This window comes from Vipera ursinii (assembly GCF_947247035.1).
Source record: "Vipera ursinii genome assembly, chromosome: Z".
NCBI lineage: Eukaryota > Metazoa > Chordata > Lepidosauria > Squamata > Viperidae > Vipera > Vipera ursinii.
In genome coordinates, this window is record NC_139517.1 from 57,308,484 (window position 1) to 57,332,881 (window position 24,398).

General features: G+C 37.4%; 1 protein-coding gene across 7 annotated transcripts in view; it reads right to left on the reverse strand.

The window, feature by feature from the left end:
* Positions 1 to 23,635, reverse strand: part of IKZF1 (IKAROS family zinc finger 1) — a 115,239-nt gene extending 91,604 nt beyond the window's left edge. For 4 of the 7 annotated variants that reach the window (XM_083377137.1, XM_083377136.1, XM_083377135.1 and 1 more), the window contains exon 1: positions 23,278 to 23,314. Coding sequence is in view for 3 of the 7 variants with exons in the window: in XM_083377133.1 (XP_083233259.1) it covers positions 23,278 to 23,425 (148 nt within the window). In the remaining 4 variants the exon portion in view is untranslated. Of the gene's footprint in view, positions 1 to 23,277 lie in introns of all 7 variants that reach the window. The other 3 variants (XM_083377133.1, XM_083377132.1, XM_083377138.1) reach the window with 1 other exon arrangement.
* Positions 23,636 to 24,398: the final 763 nt, after the last annotated feature.

Consider the following 24,398-nt stretch of genomic DNA (forward strand, 5'->3'; position numbering starts at 1 on the left):
ATAAAGCATTCTGAGCACATATAAGAATGAACTCATTCAGTAACACAGGTAGCCTCTTTTCAGAATCATAGTTTAGATCAGGTTCCCTAGCCTCCACATCTTCTTTAAACTACTAAGAGCTTTGTCCAGTTTTTTCCCCAGACACCTATAGAATTGTAACTTGACAGAATTGGAAACAATCTTTGAAGTGCAATACATAAATGATTTCCAGTAAAACTCTGTTTTGTCCAATTGGCTAGCTTGGGACTTACCAAGCTGAACAAAAAAAATATATGAAACCCTTATTTTCCTTACAAGTTGTCAAGTTCCAATAAGTTGTCAAGTTGTCAAGTTCCATAAGCCAAAAATATGGTTGATAGGCTGCATTTGGCTTGGTGAGTTAAATGTTATGCTGCTCTGAGCTGTTGGATCTGGATGTTGGGAACGCTATATTGAATTCTGGACAACCTATTATGACTTGGTCTGAACTTAGGGGGCATTCTATAATTCTAAAGTTAGAATGCAGCAGTCAGGACTGGCTTGTGGAATCAATTTAACACCAGCTTAAAAGAAATCACCAGGCCTTTGTTCAAGACCTTTAATATCCTAAATGGTTTGGAATATGTAGTACTTAGATTGCAGTAAAGCATTTGACAAAGTAGACCACAACCTGCTGCTTAGTAAGCTAGAAAAAGGTGGGATAGACAACATCACCACCAGATGAATCTGTAGCTAGCTGACAAACTGCACTCAGCAAGTAATCCTCAATGGTACTACATCCACATGGAGACAAGTAAGCAATAAAATACCACAAGGCTCCATCTTAGGCCCAGTACTCTTTAATATCTTCATAAATGACTTAGATGAGGGAACAGAAGGGGAACACATCAAATTTGCAGATAACACTAAACTGGCAGGAATAGCTAACACCCAGAAGACAAACTCAGAGATCCAAAAAGATCTTGAGAAACTGGAACAATGGGCCCTATCCAACAAAATGAATTTTAATGTGGAGAAAAGCAAAGCTTTACATTTAGGCAGGAAAAATCAAAGGTATAAGCAATGGTGGGATTCAGCCGGTTTGTACCAGTTCGACAAAACCAGTACCTAAATTTTGTTGAGTTTGGAGAACTGGCTGAATGCACACTGCTTCTGGAACTCTATTCTAGGCCTTAGAGGACTGGAAGAGGTCTCCCAGGCCTAGAATGGCCTGTCAGAAGTGTGTGGAAGCCACTTCCAGAAGTTCGTTCTAGGCATCGGAGGCCCAGGTCTGCAACCACACAGAGAACCAATTGTTCAGATATTTGAATCCCACCACTGGGTATAAGTACAGATTAGGTGAGACCTGGTTTAAAAACAGTAACTGTGAGAGGGATCTTGGAGTCCTGGTGTCCTTGACTATGAGCCAGAGGTGTGCAAAAGCAGCCAAAAAAGCTAATACAATCCTGGGTTGTATAAACAGAGGCATAGAATTAAGATCACATGAAGTATTAATACTGCTTTATAAAACCAGCCAATTTTGGAATACTGCAGCCAATTTTGTTACCATACTACACCATACTACAAAAAAAATGTTAAGACTTTGGAAAAAGTTCAGAGAAGAGCAACTAAAATGATCAAAGGAAGCAATCTCGAATTAAGGAGAAACTTCCTTAATTAACAATTAACCAATTGAATAGCTTGCCTTCAGACATCATGGACATTCCATCACTGGAAGTTTTTAAGAAGGGACTAGACAGTCACTTATCGGAAATGGTATAGGTTCTCCTGCTTGAGCAGGGGGCTGGACTACAGGTACCACCTATGGAACATTGGCACCTGGCTGGTGGTACGCAACCATTCTAGAAAAGTGGTAGCAGGGGAGGGGAATGAGCTGAACCCATGGCAGCACCGCACAAGCCTAAGCAAGAGATGACTGGAGCTGCAGGGCTGTCAGGGCTCAGCCAAAGCGCCAGGATCAGCACTTCTTCAGGGCTGTCAGGGCTCAGTGGAAGCACAAGATCAGCGCCAGGCTACAGCTGGAGCTTGGAGCTGATCCTGGCGCTTCTGAGTCCAGGAGAAGCACCATTCAGCTGGAATGTTGTAGCATCCCCAGGGTCTTGTGATTTACATTCAGATGCTTGGCAACTGATTCATATTTATGACAGACACAGTGTCCCAGGGTCATGTGAAGTGACCAAAATCTGCTGCAACCACGCAGCAGATGTGGGGAATAAAAACCAAACACCCTCCCCACCCCATCCCCATTGCTAATCCTCAACAGATATGCTCACAACAGTGAAAACCTTGGACAGGAGGAAGAGCATGGTTGGGCAGGCAAACAGGTGTCTTGCTCGGCTGTGGCTTGGGGGACACTTTTTCAGTGCCATTGTAACTTTGAACAGTCACTAAGTGAACTGTTGTAAGTCAAGGACTACCTGTACTTCATCACTTTTTTCCTTTTTTTTTTTTTGGTCATCAGGTTTTTGACACCTTGCTAGGCGACTGGTGGTACTCGGATGTTGCCATATCCTAAAAGTGGTACAATGGGTGAAAAGGTTGAAAAGCCCTGGACTAGAAGACCTCCAAGGTCCCTTCCAGCTGTATTCTATTCTATTCTATTCTGTTCTGTTTTGTTCTGTTCTCCCCTTGCATTGACATTATCTAAATAATCAAGTTTTGAATTGAGGTCAATCATTCCTGAATGCTGCTTTAAGCATTTCAACTTTTTTTTATTAAAAATGATAGCATTATAATGATGGCAATTATTTGGTATTGTAAAAATTAATTAAATTATTTTCAATTATGTTGAATTATTTTGTTGAGTCTACCTCATGTTAAAATTCAAAATACTGGGGTCACTTTTTTAATGAATAAAATGTATAATAAAATACAGCTCAGAATTCCTTTAAAGAAGACATAATAAAAGACTTACATAGACCCTTAGGCCTGAGACAGATCAACCTCTATTTTCTACTTCAATTTTACTCAATTGCCACTCTTATTCAGACAGATACTTCTGAATCTGTTATGGATTTTCCACCCCTACATTGTACAAGATTTGGATATTTTTAACCCACATTTCTCTTGGACACTGGTGAATATTTACCAAACATTTATCTGGCAAATGCTATACAGAATTCAAAAGGGAAAATGTAGGGTTTTTCCTTGCTAAAAGCGAAATCCATTGACATCCTACATATAGATGGTATACTGGAAAAATGAAGAACTGGTTATTCCATGACTTGAAAAAAGAGTCTTAACCTATGATTTAAAATACCACACAACCCATACATAAAAGAGATGAGGATGCATAAAAACTTACATACTTCAGTAACAATATGTTAGTAACAATATAGCACTCTCTATCAGCTGAGGATGGGAGCCTTATTTAGAGCAAGCCAACTCCTCATTGTTCTTAATAACAGGACCAGCTGCATATGAAAAGATTCACAGGAACAGTCATGTTCATATGGTGATGGTATATGTGTTATATTCATGCTATAAGATATGCATATGGATCACTATAGGGCTATAATGCATTTAATGTTAAGCACTTGTAAAGTGATTAATTCAAGATGAGTTAAACTGTTTAACAACCAATGTAAAACATTCACATTTCCATTCTAGTCTTCTACTTTGGTTCTATCTAAAATTTATCTATATTTATTTATTTAAAATGTATTTATATTTATTTATCTAAAATAAATATACATTCAGTATATGTTGCTTATAATATATTATAATGTTGCTTATAATATATTAATTATTTGCTTTATGTTGTTTTCACTTTTCCTTTTTTTGATATTGATTTTCTTTTAATCTTAATTGTTGTATGCCACCCAGAATCACAAATTGTGAGAAATGCTTATAATTTTTAAAAATCAACAAACAATAAATTAAATGTTGATTTTACTATACATATAAGGCATGAGCCAACACATTTGTACATATGAAACCAGCTTTGTTTCAACTATAGCTGTCTTGTAATAAATATTCCAAACTAGCAGGAAAACACAAAGGAATATCTCTCATTATCACGGTATCAAGCAAAGTTATAGTTCTATCAAAGTACTTGAAAGAGCTGTATATGGGAGAGCTGTATATGCAATACCCTTAAATGTTATATTGAAGTCAAGAAAATTAAAATAGTTCATCTTTGGTAATATCAGTTTGCATTTTTAAAAGATATATCTATATTTTATATTATATATGAATATCATCTTAAAAAACTAGATTTGCCTGGTAATCAAATAATGTTTTGTCAGAATCTTCTATCATGTTTTTACAAATGTACATCAATTAAGTTATACATAAACAGAAAAGATCCACTGCTTTAACATTATTGCCTTCCTTCTTGTGCTATGGACAAATAATAATTATTTTCTTATTGTTCTGTTTTTTTGATAATTCTTGTTATTATTTTTAAAGACAGGATACAAATGTATTTTAAAAAATCCACAGGCAAAACCACAATATATAAAGCTGGAACAGAACATCTCAAAGTTTATTTTCTACATTATACAGCAAATTTCAATCATGCACAGCTTTCCCATAAGGAAAGGGCATGATTGTACAATTTATGAAACCCATCTTGGAGTAGTAAAGACTAGGGATGCTAGATTTTTGTCACTCAGTCCTGCAGTCCAGGCCTCTGATTAATACCACAAAAGTAATATTTGAAACATTTGTTCTATTAGTTTTGATCCAGATTGTATCTACTATTTAGTGAGAAGTTCTGTGAGCATTTTTTCACAGACAAATTGGTATCTAGGCAGTGACCAAAGGCTAAAGCTCCCTTGCCTCCATGCCAAGATTCTGACCCAATCCTAGTTAAGAACAAAGAAAACATCAAAATCTGTTTGATCCTGAGATGTAACATTATTATTATCAAGCTTTGGGAATTTCACACATTAAGAATACATCATACACAAAAATACTCTATTTTTGCAGCAATGTATGTTTCATATATGTATCCCAATTGGAATTCAGCCAGAATAACCTGCAGGTCCAGTTGTAGTTTTAAATTTGTTGCTATATAAATTCCAATCGATGTCAAGAAAACATTCCTTGAGTTTCTCAGTATACTTAAAGACTTGAACAGTATGATCATCCATCCAAGTCATTTGGAACCTTAAATTATATTACCTTAATTTAAACAAGACTTCCACTGCCTTTTTTGTGAATTATCTCATTTTCAGTGTAGCTTATTTGCAAATCTATAGGATTGGAAGTAAACTTCATTAAAGACAGTAGGAAATTATTCTATATAAATGTGCATTACAAATTAGTTTGACAATCTTGTCTACCTAAATAATACTCCAGCAAAACAGATGCTGGTATAATCTCTAACCATTTAGGAGAGTAACAATAATTATCTTTACAACATCCTTAACTCAAATGTGAAGAGATGACTTTATTTTACTCTTGAAAGAAAAAGAAACATGTTATGTGGAGAATAAGGATAAAGCAAAAATCCATATTACAGCAATACTTTTACTGCAAAGATCACAAAACATTGCTTTAGTACTGTGAAGCAAATAAGTTACAAAAGGGGAAAGGCTGATTTGACTTAAGCATCACAGCACCTGACCTCCATCAAAACTCTGACTTTGTTAACTTCATTAATTTGCATGGTGTTTTTCTTTTAATTTGCCCTAAAACAGTCTTTAGAATTTAACTTCTAGAGCAGATTATAAATATTTTTATATTCTGCCTACTACATTGATGGTTTTGCCTCTTAGAAAAATGGGGATGCATTGCAAAGACAGTTCCACAGTATAGATGTGTATTCTGACCACTTGTGAAAGAACTCTATATAAGATAACATACCCAAACCAGAATTAGATGCACAAATTGCCTCGAGGCCTTCCCCAATTTGGTACCCTTGAAAATATGTTTCCAAAATATTGGGAAAATCTTCCAATAGTTCATAACCAGCTATATCAGAATGAGTAGCAATCATGGGAATTATCTGGAGGAAACGTGGCTTCCCTAACCTTATTCACAGAACTCTATATGGCATTTAGGAAAAAAAGAGAGTAAAGACTTGGGAAAAAGGCAATGAATAGCAATCTTTCAGAAATAAAGCCTCTAAATTTATATCTAGAAATTTGAAGTTTTATCAAATTAATAACAACAAATAAATTATTAACCACTCATGGAACTATCTTGAGTCTATCTGAAGTTGGAAGAATCTACTGTTATCATCTCATTTTTCAACAAGTTTCTTTTTAAAATCATTCTTTTAAAAAATATAGCAAACATTGTGTGACATCTAGTGGGCCCATTTAAACAAAAAAGGTACACCATGAGTATAAGAATGTGCAAAACTATTAAAACTTACCTAGTACAAATTATCACCCAGTACAAACACTGAATGGATAAAAGGAAAAACAGTGATACATATCACTGAGCTTCATATGGAATTCACTGCTCTAAGAGTTGATGAGAAGCAGCTATTTTAAGAAAGCATTAAGTAAGTATACAGTATTTATGGAGTTTACGATATTTATTTATTTATTTAGAAAATTTATATTGCTGCCTACTTGCACATGGCTACTCAAAGTGGCTTACATGGATATAAAAATGCCATATAAAATAATAATAATAATAATAATAATAATAATAATAATAATAATAATAATAATAATAATAATAATCTCAAGCATGGCTTAAGATGGGAACCATCAAGAAAGAAACAGAAGGCTTAATACTGGCTGCTCAAGAACAAACACTACAAACTAATGCCATGAAAGCGAAGATACAAAAATCCACTGACAATCCAAATTGCCGACTTTGCAACAACAAAGTTGAAACTGTTTCACATTTAATATGTGAGTGCAGCAAAATCGCACAAACTGATTACAAAGCTAGACATGACCAAGTTGCTAAACTAATCCACTGGGCATTGTGTAAAAAATACGACTTGCCTGTGTTCGAAAAGTCATGGGAACATAGGGTGGAAAAAGTTGTCGAGAATGAGAGGGTGAAGATCTTGTGGGACTTCTGAATACAGACAGATCACCATTTGGAACACAACATGCCAGATATCGCAGTTGTAGAGAACCAAAGCATACAGCTGATTGATATCGCTGTACCAGGAGATGCCAGAGTCAAAGAAAAAGAACTGGAAAAAATTATGAAATACCATGACCTGGCCATCGAATTTGCGCAATTATGGATGAAATGGGTAACAGTGATACCCATTGTCATTGGGGCGCTGGGAACTATGTCCAAAAACTTTACAAAATACATCAAGAAATTGCAGAATCCTGCAATAACTCCAGCAAAGATACAAAAAACTGTGCTACTTGGAACATCTTACATTTTAAGGAGATACCTGGTTGACACCTAGGATGCTGGCAGCAACCCATGTCAACCATTAGTGCCAGTCAATTTGAGTGTTCAGTTGACTGAGTTTCATATTTAATGAATAAAAGTTAAATAATAATGATGATGATGATGATGATAATGATAATGATAATAATATAACACTCCTCCCACCCACCCTGGTGACAACACACACTCATACTAGCCATTTAATGGGCTCCATCCAGCTCTGGGTTCCCAAGGCACACTGACAGAGCCACGTCTGCAGAAAATATGAGAATGTGATTGACTTATGTTAATTTATTTCATGTAGCAGGAAATAAAACAATCCCCTCTTTTGCTTTTTTTGGTGTTTCATTAACAATTGTGATCAATATGTTATTATGAAAGGCTTTTCTTCAGAGCAAACCATTTTGGGCAAGGAAACCTGATAAACCTGTGGTGAAGGTGTCTCCACCACAAAAGCATACTGTCAGAATCCATTTATATCCCATTCATAAATCCCTATCTGTATGTTCTAAAATCTTACACCCCTCACTGGATTCTGCCATTCCCAAGGAGGAGAAGAGAAGATGTTAATTGGCCATCCCTATCCAAAAATGGACAGGAATGGGTGAATTTAATTCAGATGACCATCAGGTATACTACTGTGGGCAAGAATCCCTCAGAAGAAATGGAGTAGCCTTCATAGTCAATAAAAAAGTAGGAAAAGCAATACTGGGATACAATCCTCAAAATGACAGAATGATCTCAGTTCGAATCCAAGGCAAACCATTCAATATCACAGTAGTCCAAGTCTATGCCCCAACCACCGGTGCTGAAGAGGATGAAATTAACCAGCTCTATGAAGCCCTACAGCACCTTATAGAACTAACACCCAAAAATGATGTCCTTATCATCATGGGGGATTGGAATGCTAAAGTAGGAAGCCAAAAGATAACCGGAATAACAGGCAAGTTTGGCCTTGGAATACAAAATGAAGCAGGGCACAGGCTGATAGAATTTTGTCAAGAGAATACGATGGTCATAGCAAACACTCTTTTCCAACAACCCAAGAGACGGCTTTACACATGGACATCACCAGACGGTCAACACAGAAATCAGATTGACTATATGCTCTGCAGCCAAAGATGGAGAAGCTCTATACAGTCAGTAAAAACAAGACCAGGAGCTGACTGTGGCTCAGACCATGAGCTTCTTGTTGCAAAGTTTAGGCTTAAATTAAAGAAAGTAGGGAAAAGCGCTAGGCCAGTCAGGTATGAATTAAATCATATCCCTGTTGAATATACAGTAGAGGTGACAAATAGATTTAAGGAATTAGATCTGATAGACAGAGTGCCTGAAGAACTATGGACAGAGGTTCGCAACATTGTACAAGAGGTAGCAACCAAAACCATCCCAAAGAAAAAGAAATGCAAGAAAGCAAAATGGCTGTCTGAGGAAGCTTTGCAAATAGCTGAGGAAAGGAGGGAAGCGAAAGGCAAGAGAGAAAAAGAAAGATATGCCCAATTAAATGCAGAATTCCAAAGAATAGCTAGAAGAGATAAGAATGCCTTCTTAAATGAACAATGCAAAGAAATAGAAGAAAACAATAGAATAGGGAAGACCAGAGATCTTTTCAAGAAAATTAGAGAGATGAAAGGAACGTTTCATGCAAAAATGGGCATGATAAAGGACCGAAATGGCAGGGACCTAACAGAGGCAGAAGAGATTAAGAAGAGGTGGCAAAATTACACAGAAGAACTATACAAGAATGAGCTTAACATCCCTGACAATCACAATGAGGTAGTCACTGACCTCGAGCCAGACATCCTAGAATGTGAAGTGAAGTGGGCCTTAGAAAAGCTGAGCAACAACAAAGCTAGTGGAGGTGACAGTATTCCAGCTGAGCTATTCAAAATCTTAAAAGACGATGCAGTAAAAGTGCTACACTCAATTTGCCAACAAATTTGGAAAACTCAACAGTGGCCACAGGATTGGAAAAGATCAGTTTACATTCCAATTCCAAAGAAAGGCAGTGCCAAAGAATGTTCAAACTATCGCACCATTGCACTGATTTCTCATGCTAGTAAAGTTATGCTTAAAATTCTACAAGCTAGACTCCAGCAGTATGTGGATCGAGAACTACCAGAAGTACAGGCAGGATTTCGAAGAGGCAGAGGAACTAGAGATCAAATTGCTAACATACGCTGGATCATGGAGAAAGCTAGAGAGTTCCAGAAAAACATCTACTTCTGCTTCATTGACTATGCTAAAGCCTTTGATTGTGTGGATCATAACAAACTCTGGCAAGTCCTTAAAGAGATGGGCATACCAGACCATCTTATTTGTCTCTTGAGAAACCTATATGCGGGCCAAGAAGCAACAGTGAGAACTGGACACGGAACCACTGATTGGTTCAAAATTGGGAAAGGAGTCCGGCAAGGCTGTATACTGTCGCTTTGCCTATTTAATTTATATGCAGAGCACATCATGAGAAAGGCAGGGCTAGATGAATCAAAAGTTGGAATTAAGATTGCTGGAAGAAACATCAACAACCTAAGATATGCAGATGACACCACTCTAATGGCAGAAAGTGAAGAGGAACTAAAGAGCCTCTTGTTGCAGGTGAAGAAGGAGAGTGCAAAAGTTGGGTTGAAACTAAACATTAAGAAAACCAAGATCATGGCATCTGGCCCTCTCAATTCCTGGCAAATAGATGGGGAAGAAATGGAGGTAGTGACAGATTTTATTTTCCTGGGCTCCAAGATCACTGCAGATGGGGACTGTAGCCAAGAAATTAAAAGATGCTTGCTCCTGGAGAGGAAAGCCATGACAAATCTAGACAGCATACTAAAAAGCAGAGACATCACCCTGTCAACAAAAGTGCGTATAGTCAAGGCTATGGTCTTCCCAGTTGCAATGTATGGCAGTGAAAGCTGGACCAGAAGAAAGGCTGAGCGCCAAAGAATTGAAGCCTTTGAACTATGGTGCTGGAGAAGACTCCTGCGAGTCCCTTGGACTGCAAGGAGATCAAACCGGTCAGTCCTAGAGGAGATCAACCCTGACTGCTCTTTAGAAGGCCAGATTCTGAAGCTAAAACTCAAATACTTTGGCCATCTAATGAGAAGGAAGGACTCACTGGAGAAGAGACTAATGCTGGGAAAGATTGAGGGCAATACAAGAAGGGGACGACAGAGAATGAGGTGGCTGGATGGAGTCACTGAAGCAGTGGGTGTGAGCTTGAATGGACTCCGGAGGATGGTGGAGGAGAGGAAGGCCTGGAGGAACGTTGTCCATAGGGTCGCGATGGGTCAGACACGACTTCGCAACTAACAACAACAACAACAACAATCCATTTGATGTAAGGTTGTTTATTCAGCCTGCCTGGAGGCCGTCATCAGACCAGGGGAAGAACCTTAGAACTGAGAAGAACAAAGAAAGGGGGGGAGAGATCTCGTTTGTATCTCCGATTAGAATCTGAAAGGGAGGAAGGAAATGTCGTAAAGGCATGGAAGATCCCTCTTCCCTTGGTAGGTTTTGACACCTGAACCTTAATTGATCCGGGGCTGACCAAATGGACTAAGGGGAGGGGGTTTCACTCGGGGACACTTTAAAAGTATCAATCTGTAACACAGTTTTCAGATCCTGTCTAGTTTTCCATTGGCAATCATGTTTTAGTAAAAGTTCCTTCTTGGACGATCCTGTCTCCAAGAGTTCTTCTTTCCTAAGACGTGGATTGGGGTGGGTCTTGACATTATACAGGATCTGCAGTAAGAGTCAACCTGGAAGGGAAAACCTTACCGGGGGACTTTGCAAAAAATACAATGTCTAACGACAAAGCAAGTGAGGAGGAAAGCCCCATGGAAAGGGAGTTTTCCTCCCAAATGGAACCCCACAAATGGTCGGAAGTTGAAGCATCATATTCCTCTGGGTAAGAAGTGGTGGAGCCGCACAACTGCAAACCCCGGTGGTCGATGGGCGTTGGAAGGAAAAGTGAGTGGGAAAAGGCATCAAGGAAAGTGACCCTGAGGTGGGGCGGCCACCAACCTGAATGGAGGCAACAGATGGAGAGCTCCCTGCAGATCAGTGACGAGGAGCAGATGCTAGAGAAAGCTATTGACCTGATGAAGAAAACCCTTACCTCACTAAGAGAGGAGAAGGCTGAGTACTGCAGCCACAAGCAGCACCTGGGGCTGCAACTGGAGAGACAGTGGGGGGGGGACCCGGTACTTGCAACACCAGGGCCATCCGCTGGAACAGGAGTTGCTGCCTCAGTAGTACCCACCCCCCCAAACCACAGATGGGGATCAGGATGAGGGGCAATACCGCCCGCTGCACAGACAACGATCCATTCAAAGACTTCCGCCCCTGGAAGCAAAATTCAGGGGGGAGCCACCACGCTTGGGGTTTTTCCTAACCCAAATCCTCAGCTATATGGAAGAATATGGATGGGACATCCCCAGTGACAAAGCCCGCATCTGTATTGTGCAATCCACCCTGGATGGACTGGCTGCAGACTGGGTGGTGAACCTGCATGACTCCAACACCCCAGAATTCAACAACTTCAACCAATTCATGTCATCCTTGAGGAGGTGGTTTGAAGATCCTTTGGCTGATCATAAGGCCTAGGAGAGAATCAAAATGGTGAGGCAAGGCAGACGGCCTGTGGCTGAATATACCCAAGAATTCCGAGCCATTGCCAGCAAGCTGCACTGGCCAGAAGATATCCTCCTTAGCCATTTCAAAGATGGGCTAAACTACGACCTGTATGACACTTGCCTGCCTCGAGGAGACCCACACCATCTTGATGACTTGTATGTCCTGGCAGAGGAGGCGGAGATAGACCTACTGAAGAGAGACTGCTGGGGGAAACCATGGGCCCGCCCGCCACCCAAGCAAACACACGAGGGGGAAAAACTACCGTCCATGGCTAAGAAATCAACAGGCTGTTTCAATGCAGGAGAGTGGGCCACCGCGCCACAGAATGCCACTCAAAAGCCCCCCAGCGTAAATCAGAGATATCACCCTCCAAGAGGCTAGGGAAGTCCCAAGGCAACCCAAAGGAATCTTCCATGAAGGGGACAGAGGCTGTAGAGTCCACAACCCCTGCCAAGAACTGGGATTGGATTCCGGCCTACACCGCAGGGGCCGTGGATACTTCGGAAGACAGCTCAGAGGGTGAACCATTGGTAAGTGGATCCATTCCACCCATCCTTAAGACAGTGACTATATTAGCTGCTTCTATGCCTGAAGGAGTTAAAGTAAAAGCACTAATAGACTCTGGCTGCACCCGCTGCCTCATCAGCCCAATGCTGGTGGGGAGATTGAGCATCCCAGTGAGGAGACTAAAACAACCAATCTCCTTTAGCCAATTAGATGGGTCAATAGCAGGGAGGGCAGCTACCCTAGCCACTTTACCAATTCACCTGTCCCTGGGGACTCATGAGGAAGACATAACGTTTATACTGGCCCCAGGCATGGAATCCCCAAAGATTTTAGGAGTGGAGTGGCTGAAGAAATGGAACCCTGGGATAAATTGGAGGACAGCAGAACTCAACTTCCCAGAGGGGGAGCATAGGAGCTTAAAACCCCAAAGCACCCCCTTAACCCAAAGAGAGGAGTCAGCATCAGTGGGGGAAGAGAAGGGGTTACCAGAAATACCGGAGGAATACAGGGACCTTGCTGAAGTTTTCAGTGAGGAACGGGCAGATGAGCTTCCCCCCCCCCACCGCCCCACAGACTGTGCTATAGAATTCAAACCTGGGGCAAAACTCCCAAAGCCCAGGATGTATGCCAGGAGCCCAAAGGAAATGGCAGAGATGGAAAGATTCATAAAAAAAAAACTTAGAAAGAGGATTTATTGAGCCTGCCAAACCCAAAGTGGCCTCCCCAGTTCTGTTCAGGGGGAAGAAGGACAGTTGTTATCGTTTATGCATGGACTATAGATCTCTAAATGCAAGCTGTGACATTATTTACATTTTCTAATATTGTCTATGTGTATATTGTTAACAATTTTTTAAAGAATGGAAAGCGGGCACTTTGCTTTGCAGCATTCAAGTTTTAGTATTTTATGGGTAGTCTTCAACTTGTGGCCAGTGGCCATGACATTTTGAAATTCTGATGGACAACCCCCCCCAAAAGAGACATACAATCATTTTTTTTAAAATTCTGATGGTACCCTCCTTATGGCCACATGACTGCATTTTGGGTGCTCAGCAATTGCCCACATTTACTGTATAGCTGTTTGCAGTGCCCTGCAATCACATGATTATGATTTATGATGTTTTTGTCAGAAACTGGCATTTACTTATGATCTCTGGCAAAAACTGCCCAATAACAACTGCTATGTTCATTTACATAACACTGTATTTGCTTAATGACCTCCACATTTGCTTAACAACCATCACAAAAACAACAACAACAGGTCTAGTCATGTGGTGACCTGCTTTACAACTGTCATGACTTACAACTGTAATTGCCAGACTCAGGTATGATCATAAATTGAGGATTACCTGTTAAATAGGTAACATAGGTGACATAGGGAAAATATGGGGCAACAAATGATGTGTTTACCCTTAATATATATCCAACAAAAAGTTAGCCAGTTAGCAGGGAATAGAAGAAAATTCTCAGCTGTGCTGCCTGTTCCTCAAACCAGGGCTGGGCATCCTAGGAAGCAGATTGAGGCCATAACCTGGGTAATGCATTGGGAAGAATCATGAACAACATTTACTTGTAAATGTACCATCAGAGAATCATCACACACTGCACTTTTCTAAATTACAGTGATACTGGCACTGTTCCAAACAAAGAATATTGGTTGTATTACCTGGTCCCAAAATTTTGATTTGAATAAAAGCTTCTCAGAACAAGATTGTATTCATCACCTATTCTGGAAAACATTTGACCATTTCCAGCAGAGGAAGTTGCCACAGCACTCAAAAAGTGATGGGATCTTCAAACATTAGTCTAAAGCAGGTCAGTACAACATGCAGTCCACCATGCAGATGTGGGCAGCCCACTGGCAGTTTTAAAAAGTTAACACATTTGCCCCTGCCACCGCAAGAGATTTTACTCAATGGGGCAACTGTATGATAAATAGTGTCAGCACAAAAATTAAGTGGCAGCATTTTTGGGCAGCAGAAAGGGGCAAGGGCAAAAACTTCCAGCCTTCTCATTTTGTTCTCTGGTTTGTGGAAGGGCCAATCTCTCCTGGAGAGCAAAGAACAAAGCTTGGGCTGATATTTTTTATTTATTTTTTTTATTTTAATTCCATTTATATCCCGCCCTTCTCCGAAGACTCAGGGCGGCTTACAAGCTTAGCAGTAGCCTTCATTCTATGTATATGCCTGCTTATTAGGGCTTTCACACACACCCCAAGCGGCATTATTACAAAGTCAGCTTAATTGCCCCCAACAATCTGGGTCCTTGATAATAATAATAAATGAGAAGTGTTTGGGCTGTTATGTTACTGTTTGCTGTAATAGTTAAGGGGATACTGTGATTTCTAGTCCTATCTTAGCCACAAAACAAGCCTAAGGGTTAATTAGTCAATCTCCTAGAAAGGAGGCAATGGCAAACCACTTCTGGAAAATCTTGCCAAGAAAACTGTAGGGACTAGTCCAGATAGTTGTCAGGAATTAACGCTGACTTGAAGGAAAAATAAAATAAAATTTAAAAATAACATAAAATAATAAATAACATAAAATAAAATCTAGGCTTTTATTATCTTAATGGCTCTATCTACCCATAGACTCAGACATGCATTAATAAGTTTGGGCAGCCCTACACTTAAGACAATTTTGCTGAACTAAATACAGATTCTTATGGATGAATGAGCTGGAAACCTTTGTCCAAAAATGCAAACCGTCTTTAATTAAAAGTATTCAATATCTCTACTAGCAGCTGATAATTAACTTTATTATTGGAATTTAATAAAGTAGACCTCTCAATCCCTATGAAAGATTTTACTTTAGAACCATTTTAATTCTATTTTTAATTTCCTCTCTAGCATACCACAAATAAAAACTAACAAAAAAATCCTTTCTAGAAACAAAAACTGAGAAACATAGTAGTCTTTCTTTCTCAAATTTCCATTAAGTAAGTTTTCTCTCTAAGATTATCAAGATGTACAAGAAACAAAGTTTATAATTAAGATCTATTCATTTCCTCCTCTGCTGTGTTAACACATCTATATGGAACTTTTCTATAGAAAAAAGGGAGCATTTATTTATTTATTTATTTATTTATTTATTTATTTATTTAGTCATAGTTTCTTTCCCAGGAAGTTAGATGAATTGACGGTTATAACCATAAATATACTGTTTCACATCAGGCATCTACCTACCTAATGAATCGAATTTGTATCCTCCTTTTTGCAAATCCCCCCCCAAAATTGGAAAATGACTAAAACCACAGTCATATCCATGAAAGGAAGCTCCACTGTATTAACTGGAACTCACTTTCAAGGGCCACAAATCTGAAGTTTTTCTATGTCAAAATGTCTTCTTTTATCCAGATGTTAAAAAAAAAATTAAATTAAAGATGGCAAATATAAACACAAATATGTACAGAAAATCCTATGTAATTAATTATTCTGAAATAATTTCTTGTTACCGAATTCACACATTAGCAAGATGTTTTGTGAAAATAATTTATTAAAAACATTTCCTTTATTTTAGATTAATTCACATTATATCCTGGATAGAAAATATAAGTTCCCTTTATAAATGACATTTAAATTCTCTTACTTGCTCTTTACATTTTAATATTCAAAATATGATAAGGGAAAATTATTACAAATGCTCAAGAAAGCTATATAAATTAACCCAATCCTATGCAAGCTTATTTGTATCTAAATATAGTGAGTAACTGAATGCACGTCTAACTCTGCAAACTATTATAATGTTGATCAATTTCCCAGTTTCCCAATTTCCATTCATGTAGATGGATTTGAAATCAGTACGCTGTCCATTTAAAGCAGTCTCCCCTTGTCTTTGATTATAAGCACATTTCATAAGTATTACTTTTATTTCAATTTAATAGGTAGTCAACTTCACTCTAAATGAAATAACCAGATACAAAGTAGATTAGAATTTTTAAACATCTGGATAAAAGAAGACATTTTGACAGATACAGCTTATGATACAGGAGTAAAAAAATGCATTTGCCACCTGCTAATTCAGTACAGTATGAAAATCAAGGATAAAGAAGTCCCATTTTGCCCTGATTTGGTCTTCCTCAGTACAGTCACAATATTACCAATCCAGAAAAATAGCATTTTCAGTGAGACTATAGAGTGTTGTTTGAAGAGAGCTAGTGCTCTCTTCAAACAATTGGCCATATTTGGATCACAAAAAGGCCACATAAAAGGCAAGATTTTAAAGAAATTACAAAACATTCTGACATAGAAACAGAACTGTACCCGTTTTATTCGTCCAATATGTTTAATGGAATGCATTCAATAATTCTCGTTTCACTAAGACTATTCAAGGAATTCCAGATTAAAAAGAAAACAACCAACTCTTAGATTTTTGCACTTCAGATAGGTAAAAGGATTCCTAAAATGAATTAATCAACATATTTTCTGCCTCCTTGGGCCAGCTCTTTCAAGTTAACTTATTTCAGGATCTAACTCTAACTCCAGGTCAGAGTGACATTCCATTAATTTCAATGGATTGAAGATGATCAGTGCTATGGTATCTGACCAAGCGTCAGTCCTTTTCACTATTTCAGTTAGCCACAAAGAAAGATTCATTCTTGATGAGGGAAGGGAAAAGACATGTTCATTTTAATTTTTTTCCACAAATTTAAGTTAAGCTGCTTATTTGTTTTCTTTATTCAATATTACTTGTTTCATTTGAATTAACCTATGCTTCCCTTTAGAAATTTTTTTTGCCCCTTTTCAGATTAAGTTTATCCCATAAAACAAGACATCACATACATATTTTAATTTTGGTGTAGATTAAGCACTTGTTGCAAATATTTCTCCATGACAGTAGGGTAGAAATCTAGAAATATCACAGTTATAGACATTGCTGCACATGAATGGCAATGCTGTTATAAACATGTAGTATAAATAATCTAGTTGAACAAGCCACACAAGTTCATGCTTCACATTTATTTCCTCCGTAGTTATTAAATTGACATAAAACTAATTAAATTTTGCAAGAACACATCTTAATCAAAGAAAATTGGACTTGATTGAGCTGAAGAGGAGACAGAATTTTGAAGGGATATACGGTATGTCCTAGGTGATTTTCTTTGAGAGAGATGGCAAAAGTGATAGATATTAATACATTTTCTAAAAGTTAAAATTACTATAGGATTATTGGTTTAAAAATGATTTTATAAATTTCACAGAAATATAAACTACACACTTAAATCAAAGTATCTAAACATTTTGAGGAAATCTTCTGAAAAAAGGATAGTATTTCTGCCTTCCAGTTACTAGCTTCATACTTGTTAAACCATGGAGATTTTTTTTCTACCCTTTGGTAATATTCCTTATGGAAGTGAATCTAAACCAAATATTGATCAACAATTACTTTTTAATTTTACTTTGAATTGAACAGGGACTGAAAATACCGACATACTAATCTATGCATGCTGTGTCTTTTTCTACTTCTACTGCAGGGTGATGAAATGGACCTTTTCAGATTATATCAGAGAGCAAGCATTGAAGGCAGGATTTAGAGTCTGATGTATAGCAAGAATTTTTTTAATACATCTGCTTTGGTATGGGAGGAATTGTTTGGATTTCAGGCTGCAAAATAGTTGTCTAAATTTGTTCCAGTGTCTTGATTTTTTCACAAAAGTATGAGCAGAACCCTTCTGTGAAAGTTATTGTGTGGAAGAAGATTTTAGAATCTACTGTCCATCTCTTTGGAGAATGGCTTTCACTTCCATATATCCACTGGCCTTGCATCTCTTACCTTTACAACTTTTTCACACTGTTAGGCAAGTATCCTCACTACTTGTACTTTAAATAACAGCCTCCCTGGAAAGTCACAAAACCAGGAGTGAGCTGGCACCCCATCTTTGTTCTTCCTTCACTGTGTTTTCATTTCACAAAACAATAAATAAATTTTTATAAAACCTCAAGTGACTGAAGAAAATAGGAGGAATGGAAGATAAAGTACTGACACACTGGATGTAGAACAAACGGAGGGGAATCCCAGGAGGCAACTGGAGTTTCCACAAATGGAAAACTGCTTATCCTCTAGTTCTAGATGAAACCAGTGCAAAGATGTCTTTGGTTCTCTCAGTCAGCTCACATTTCTAACCTCCACATAAGCCCTGCAATGTTGTGAGGTCACAGTCTCAAAAAGCCATCTACACAAAAGGGCTTGAGGAAGGAAATAAGTCAGAATAAAAAAGTAGATCTTGTTTGCATCTAACCTCAATAGAAATGGCTGAACATAAGTGTGATTTTAATGCAGGAGAAAAAGGACATATTAAACATAAACTGCAACATACCTGTGGATCTGATCCAATGATTATTTAAATAGGTATCTATTAATGTAAGATTAAAATCGTTGAAGTTTTTTTTCCTGTTTTTCAATACAAATTGAAAACCATATGTGCCAACTTGCCACTGTCATGCCATCTACAGCATGATGAGATTATAAACTAAAATTTTCATTTAATTTTTCTATGTTTCATTTAATTGTTGTTTGTTTCAATATTCAATTATTACAGTATAAATCATGAATATTTTAAGGCAGAAAATGAACCTGACTTTGGGAAACTTAAAAAGCCATGCTTTTATCTAAAATAAATAATGTAAAATTGACAAATAATGACTGTTTAGGTCTAACAAAATTCATATTCAAATCTTGCATCAGTTGTGAAGCAAACTTTGTGCAGCAATCTCTACATTCAGAGAGCCCACACTCAAAAGTAGGCACTTTTTGCCAGTGAAATAAAGGAGGACTGCTGTCTTTCATGTCTTTTTCTGCATCTCAGATGCAGGTACTCAAAAGATGGGTAGAAGATTCCTGGATTAAATGGACTTTTCCCAGGTTCTTCATATGTATGCCTGACCCAAAGTCAGGCCTTCTCCCTTAGCCTAATTAAACATTTGGTAATGATATAAGCCTAAAATGTTTGAACAATTTTGGTTAAAGGATATGTATCAATATCATTAATAAATAAAATCCCAGAAAGGTAGAATCAGCAGCTTGTATTTCTGCAAGTAATGTGAGAAGAATTTATTTTCCCATCTTTTACATTATAAAAAGTCAATTTTATCCCCAGTTAATAGAGTTAGGTAATGAAGCAAATGCAAGTAATCCTTCAAACTGAGAAACCAGGAAATTAAGGAAAATTAAGGACATTTTTAATTTAAAGAAAATTAAGGAAAACATGCCACAAATCCCAACATTTGTTTATACCGGATCACAGCAATTCATAAATGGCTGATATCTTTTAGGATTGATGAAATAATGCCAAACTACCTTTGAACATTTTGGCTTTGACTCTCCTATTACCTTAACTTTCAGAACACTTGAATACAATGCTGTTGTACCTATTTAATGGAAATGATTCATTTTTAACAAAAAACAAAAAAGAATGAAATTGGTAAGTTACTGTTGGATCCAGAAATAGCACATCAGGAGCATAGTGCAACACTACAGCATTCCTCAATCAGAATCAGAGTCAAGTAATAGTTGTTATATGATTTAAATTCAATATATTTTTGCCAGACTGTTTTGTAGTGTTTTCAATAAAAAGCCACACTGAAACCTTTTTTCTTGTTTGAAAAAGTTCCTATTGACATCAAAAACAACTAGCTTCTCTAAGAGATCATTATTTTGAGTTTCAATGCTTGTTTTGTTCTCTTAACCTTCAGAAGTTGGCTCAAAGATTTTCACATTGGCTCTTCAAAAATAAATTATTTTCTGAAAAGAGATTGCTAAATATCAGAAAACTTTCTAATATCTTTTAACAAATATACCTGCACTACAGAGAATGGAGTTTATATGTTTCAATAGGTCTTCCATTATAAATAATCTTTTAGTATTGGATTTTTAATATATTTAATTTAGCACATTAAACTGTAATGGGGTATTGTAATTCAATATGAATTAAATATTATTATTAAACTAATATTGAGCATGCTTTTTTCTGACAACATAAATTAAGTATAGTTTTATTTTCAAGCAGTAAATGAATTAGTTTATTTTAATGTATGAAATTTTACATTTTTATACTTCTGTTTTACAGTGGCTTGCCTTATATGCAGATTTATTTGATGCACTACCTTGTTTAAAAAGAGATGGTAATGAACCAAAGATAATTGACAACCTTAAAAAGATCTAACTCTACTTATGAAAGGTAAGCTACCTAGGTGTGGAAGCATTCAGCCAATCTGAGAAAGTTTTGGACACTGATGCTTGAATTCACTGTAAAAGGAAAATGGCCTGAATACTGTATACATTTCAATGGCTAAATATCCTAGTGTTATACTCAATTCTATCTGCTCAAGCTATATTAATTTGCATGGTACATTTTCAAGAAGAAATGTAAGCCTGACTCCCATATTGCAACTAAATTACAGTTCTAACTATGCTGATTAAATCTTAAAATATTAGGATTTAATGTTGTTTTATTTAGAATTTAGCTTTCTGTTAAAAAAAATCAAAATTATAAGCTTGTGATACAAATTAAGAATATATTTTCAATATAAAACATTTGGAGTTAGTGGTGTAGTTAGAAAAAAAAACTTTTCAAAATATGCTCATAGAAGATATTTATAAAGATTCTCAAAACTTCCCTTCATTGCTACTGTGGATTACCTGTGTGAAAAGAAAATTTATTTTGAATCTGTGTAGATATAAAAACTGGGAAACCTTTGCAGGGATGGGATACAGAACAAACACCTCTCTGAAACATCAGTATTTCTACATGCACATTCATGCATTTTTTTAAGGATACAGTTTAGTGCTTGATATCTAAATACTAGTTTAGACCTAGTGCACTTATAGTAAACCTTTATCTTTACTTTGATGTAAAATAAATGGTTTTCATTTTTCTAAATAAGTGCCTGATCTTTAAAAAAATGAAAAAGCTGCAAAATTATGCATCACTACTACTATACCACTACTTAGTACAACTATTATTCTTACCATTACTATTGCATTAATCCTTATAAACCGAGCCTTTTAAAGTATGTTTTCCATTCAGTTACTATGATAATAGAACACATTTGTCTGGCAAGAATATTTGAGAAAATCAAGTTAAATCAGGGACTCCAAATAGAATTCAGTGCTTTGCATAAATAAATAGCTGAAAACTTGAATAATACAAAGACCTCACTGAAAATGGATGTGATGTCTTTCTTGAACTCACAGGCATTACTCTCTGGTGCTGCTGGATTATTATTATAGCTACTGTCATTCATACCTATCCTTATCTGGAATAAATCTCAATCGCCTTCAGCAATATTTTATATCATCTGATTTCAAGTGAAAAGTGGTTGAGGATAGTTAATTCTGCTTCTCTTGGACAGGACTTTCATTAAAAAAATCTGGGCATGCAGGCAATCCAGTTTTTTAAAATTTCCTATTTGATGCTGAATTTTAGTTGCAATTGTTTTTGCAACTTAACTATGCATCTCTATTTTATGCATTTTTCTTGATTCATGAGTCATGTTGGATTCAGTAGAAGTTCTATGAAAGAAAAGTGCTATGAAAGAAGTTTGGCTTCTGTGACTAGAAGCAGGTTTCACTGGAGACTTATGGAAGCTAGTCCCATTGTCTTCACAGAAGCTTATAGCATATTTAGGATTGCAATCTAAATGAATTTCTCAGTGGCTGAATTCTAAAGTTAATTTTGCTTTGCATATGGAAAAAAATCCTTGTCACCCAGGTAATCATGTATTTTACCTGATGACTTATTGACAAGTACAGCGAGTTCCTCACTTTTTCATTGTTTTACATATAAATATATCAGGAAAGATTGATAGAGCTGCGTTGTATTTCCCATAGGAAGTAAGCTTTCTTTGTACAATAATTCTGTTTTTAAAATGCAGATTTAATAGTTATATCCTGAATCAATTTTGGTTTTGGTTCAGTGATTAATACAATTTTAGAAATGCTAATTTTGTAACACACACACACACACACACACACACACACACACGGGCACTTTGTGGAAATTTGGGGTTTAATTTATTTATTTATTTACTGCCCAATATTTGGACGCCTTAAGAATCATTGATTTTTTTACTTCATGTTTTGCTTTTTGGGATAGTGGGAGAGGGTGTAATTATAAAGTTCAGAAAATAATGTTCAGTTTCTTGTATTTGTATTTGTATTCAGCTTTTAAAAAGGGAGAAATTACCCCAATCAAGGGCAGAAAATATTTCCAAAAATAGCTTTTATTTTTTTACAGCTTAATGTTTTTCATAGTCTTCCACTCAGCCCTTCAGCTTTGAATTTGTTTTGAATTTCTTATCACTTTCCCTTAGAGTTTAAAATGCAAGTATACAGGAATCCCTTTGCTTATCTCTTTCAGAAATTCAGGCTTTTGGGAGCAAGAGCAAAACTTCATAATCTCTTTTTGACAGATTACAACGTAATGGGAAAAGAAAAAAAAGCAAACTCGGCCCAACAAACAAGAGCAAGCCTGGCGCTTGAAAAGTTTCCCCTCTTCCGAATAGAGAATTCAGCGCGACACTTGTTCATTATAATTTGTTTATGAGAGAGAAAGAGAGCGAGAGCGAGCGAGCGAGATCTAGCACTTGTTCCAAGCGCACGCACTTCTCTCCATCTTCTTCTCACTACTTAATAAAACTTCTGCTTTTTACTCCCTTCCCAAAAAAGTTTGCAGCCACAGAAGAAACAGCTCCGAAAGAAAGAAAAGAAGAAGAAAGAGAAAAAGACAGAAAGAGAAAAAGACAGAAAGAGAAAAAGACAAACAAAGAAAGCCGTTATCTGTCAGAAAAGTCAAATAAGACAGGACCAATTTCGATGGGCGCGCTCTGGCGCGAAAATACGGTACCTGCTCTGGCCGGAGCTGGATAGAAAGAACTCGCCCAGATCTCTCCACTTCCATGTGCTGCGGCTCCTCGGCCAAGCAGAGCGACAGGAGGCAGCTCCGTTCTCAGTCCCTCCCCTCGCCACTCCACTTCCTCATTCCAGTGCAACATCTTTGCAGGCGGCCGGTGGATCCCACGGGCATTTCGCCCCTGCACCGGGGTGTGCGGAGCTTTTTCATTTGTGTGGAGGAGGGAGAGAGCGCGGGGACTTGTCGTGCCTGTCAGATGATGAAGGCAACACCCCTTCTGCTGCTACCAAAGGCTCCTAGGCAGGTCAAGGGCACACCTTGCCTTTTTGGGTCCTGATGGATGCTCTTTGTGTGAAAGTACTGATTTACTTGGTGAAAGAAAACTCCAGAGAGAAAGATAGGTCTATTTTCATTCACTAGCCAGCATGGGAAAAAGGAGTTTTCACCACCAGTATACCTTAGAGCGCAAGATGATGGAGGGTTGCCTTTATATCCTGATAAAAAAATTCTAATATTAGCCTATCATGTTTCTTTGAATAGTCTTGGAAATGATGTCCCAGGTCTATACACACTTAGCTAGAAAAGTATAAGATAGTTAAGTTGGATCTTATAGTTAAGATCCAAACTGAAACAAGAGTGATAATTTTAATCTTCAGATTGAAATGGGTCTTCGCTAGATAGGTCTGTGTTTGGATCCAACTCACTGAATTTAGTTCAACATACTTTTGATTAAACGTACCTAAGACTGCATATTTTGCATATTCCAGAATTCCCATGTGGGAAGTATTATTAAGAATTATTGTTATATCTATAAACTGTCAAACAGTGGTGATGGGGTGTTTGAACACGTTCCAGAAAGCTACTAATTTCTACTACTGATTTCTACACACAGTATATCAAGGCAAAGTAGCTATGCAGCTGTTAAATAGCGGGTTCTTTGGTGCAGGAATGAAGATGCGGAACAGAGTACAGGATAAGTCATTGTTTATTTCGTGCTGGAACTGTACTGGGGAAATGTCTGCAATTAGCTGCAATATATAGTCTAGCCCGTAGGTGGCAGCCAATAGGTTTGAATCAACCATTGCCACCTGGAGATAGCCAATTGCAGCACAGGA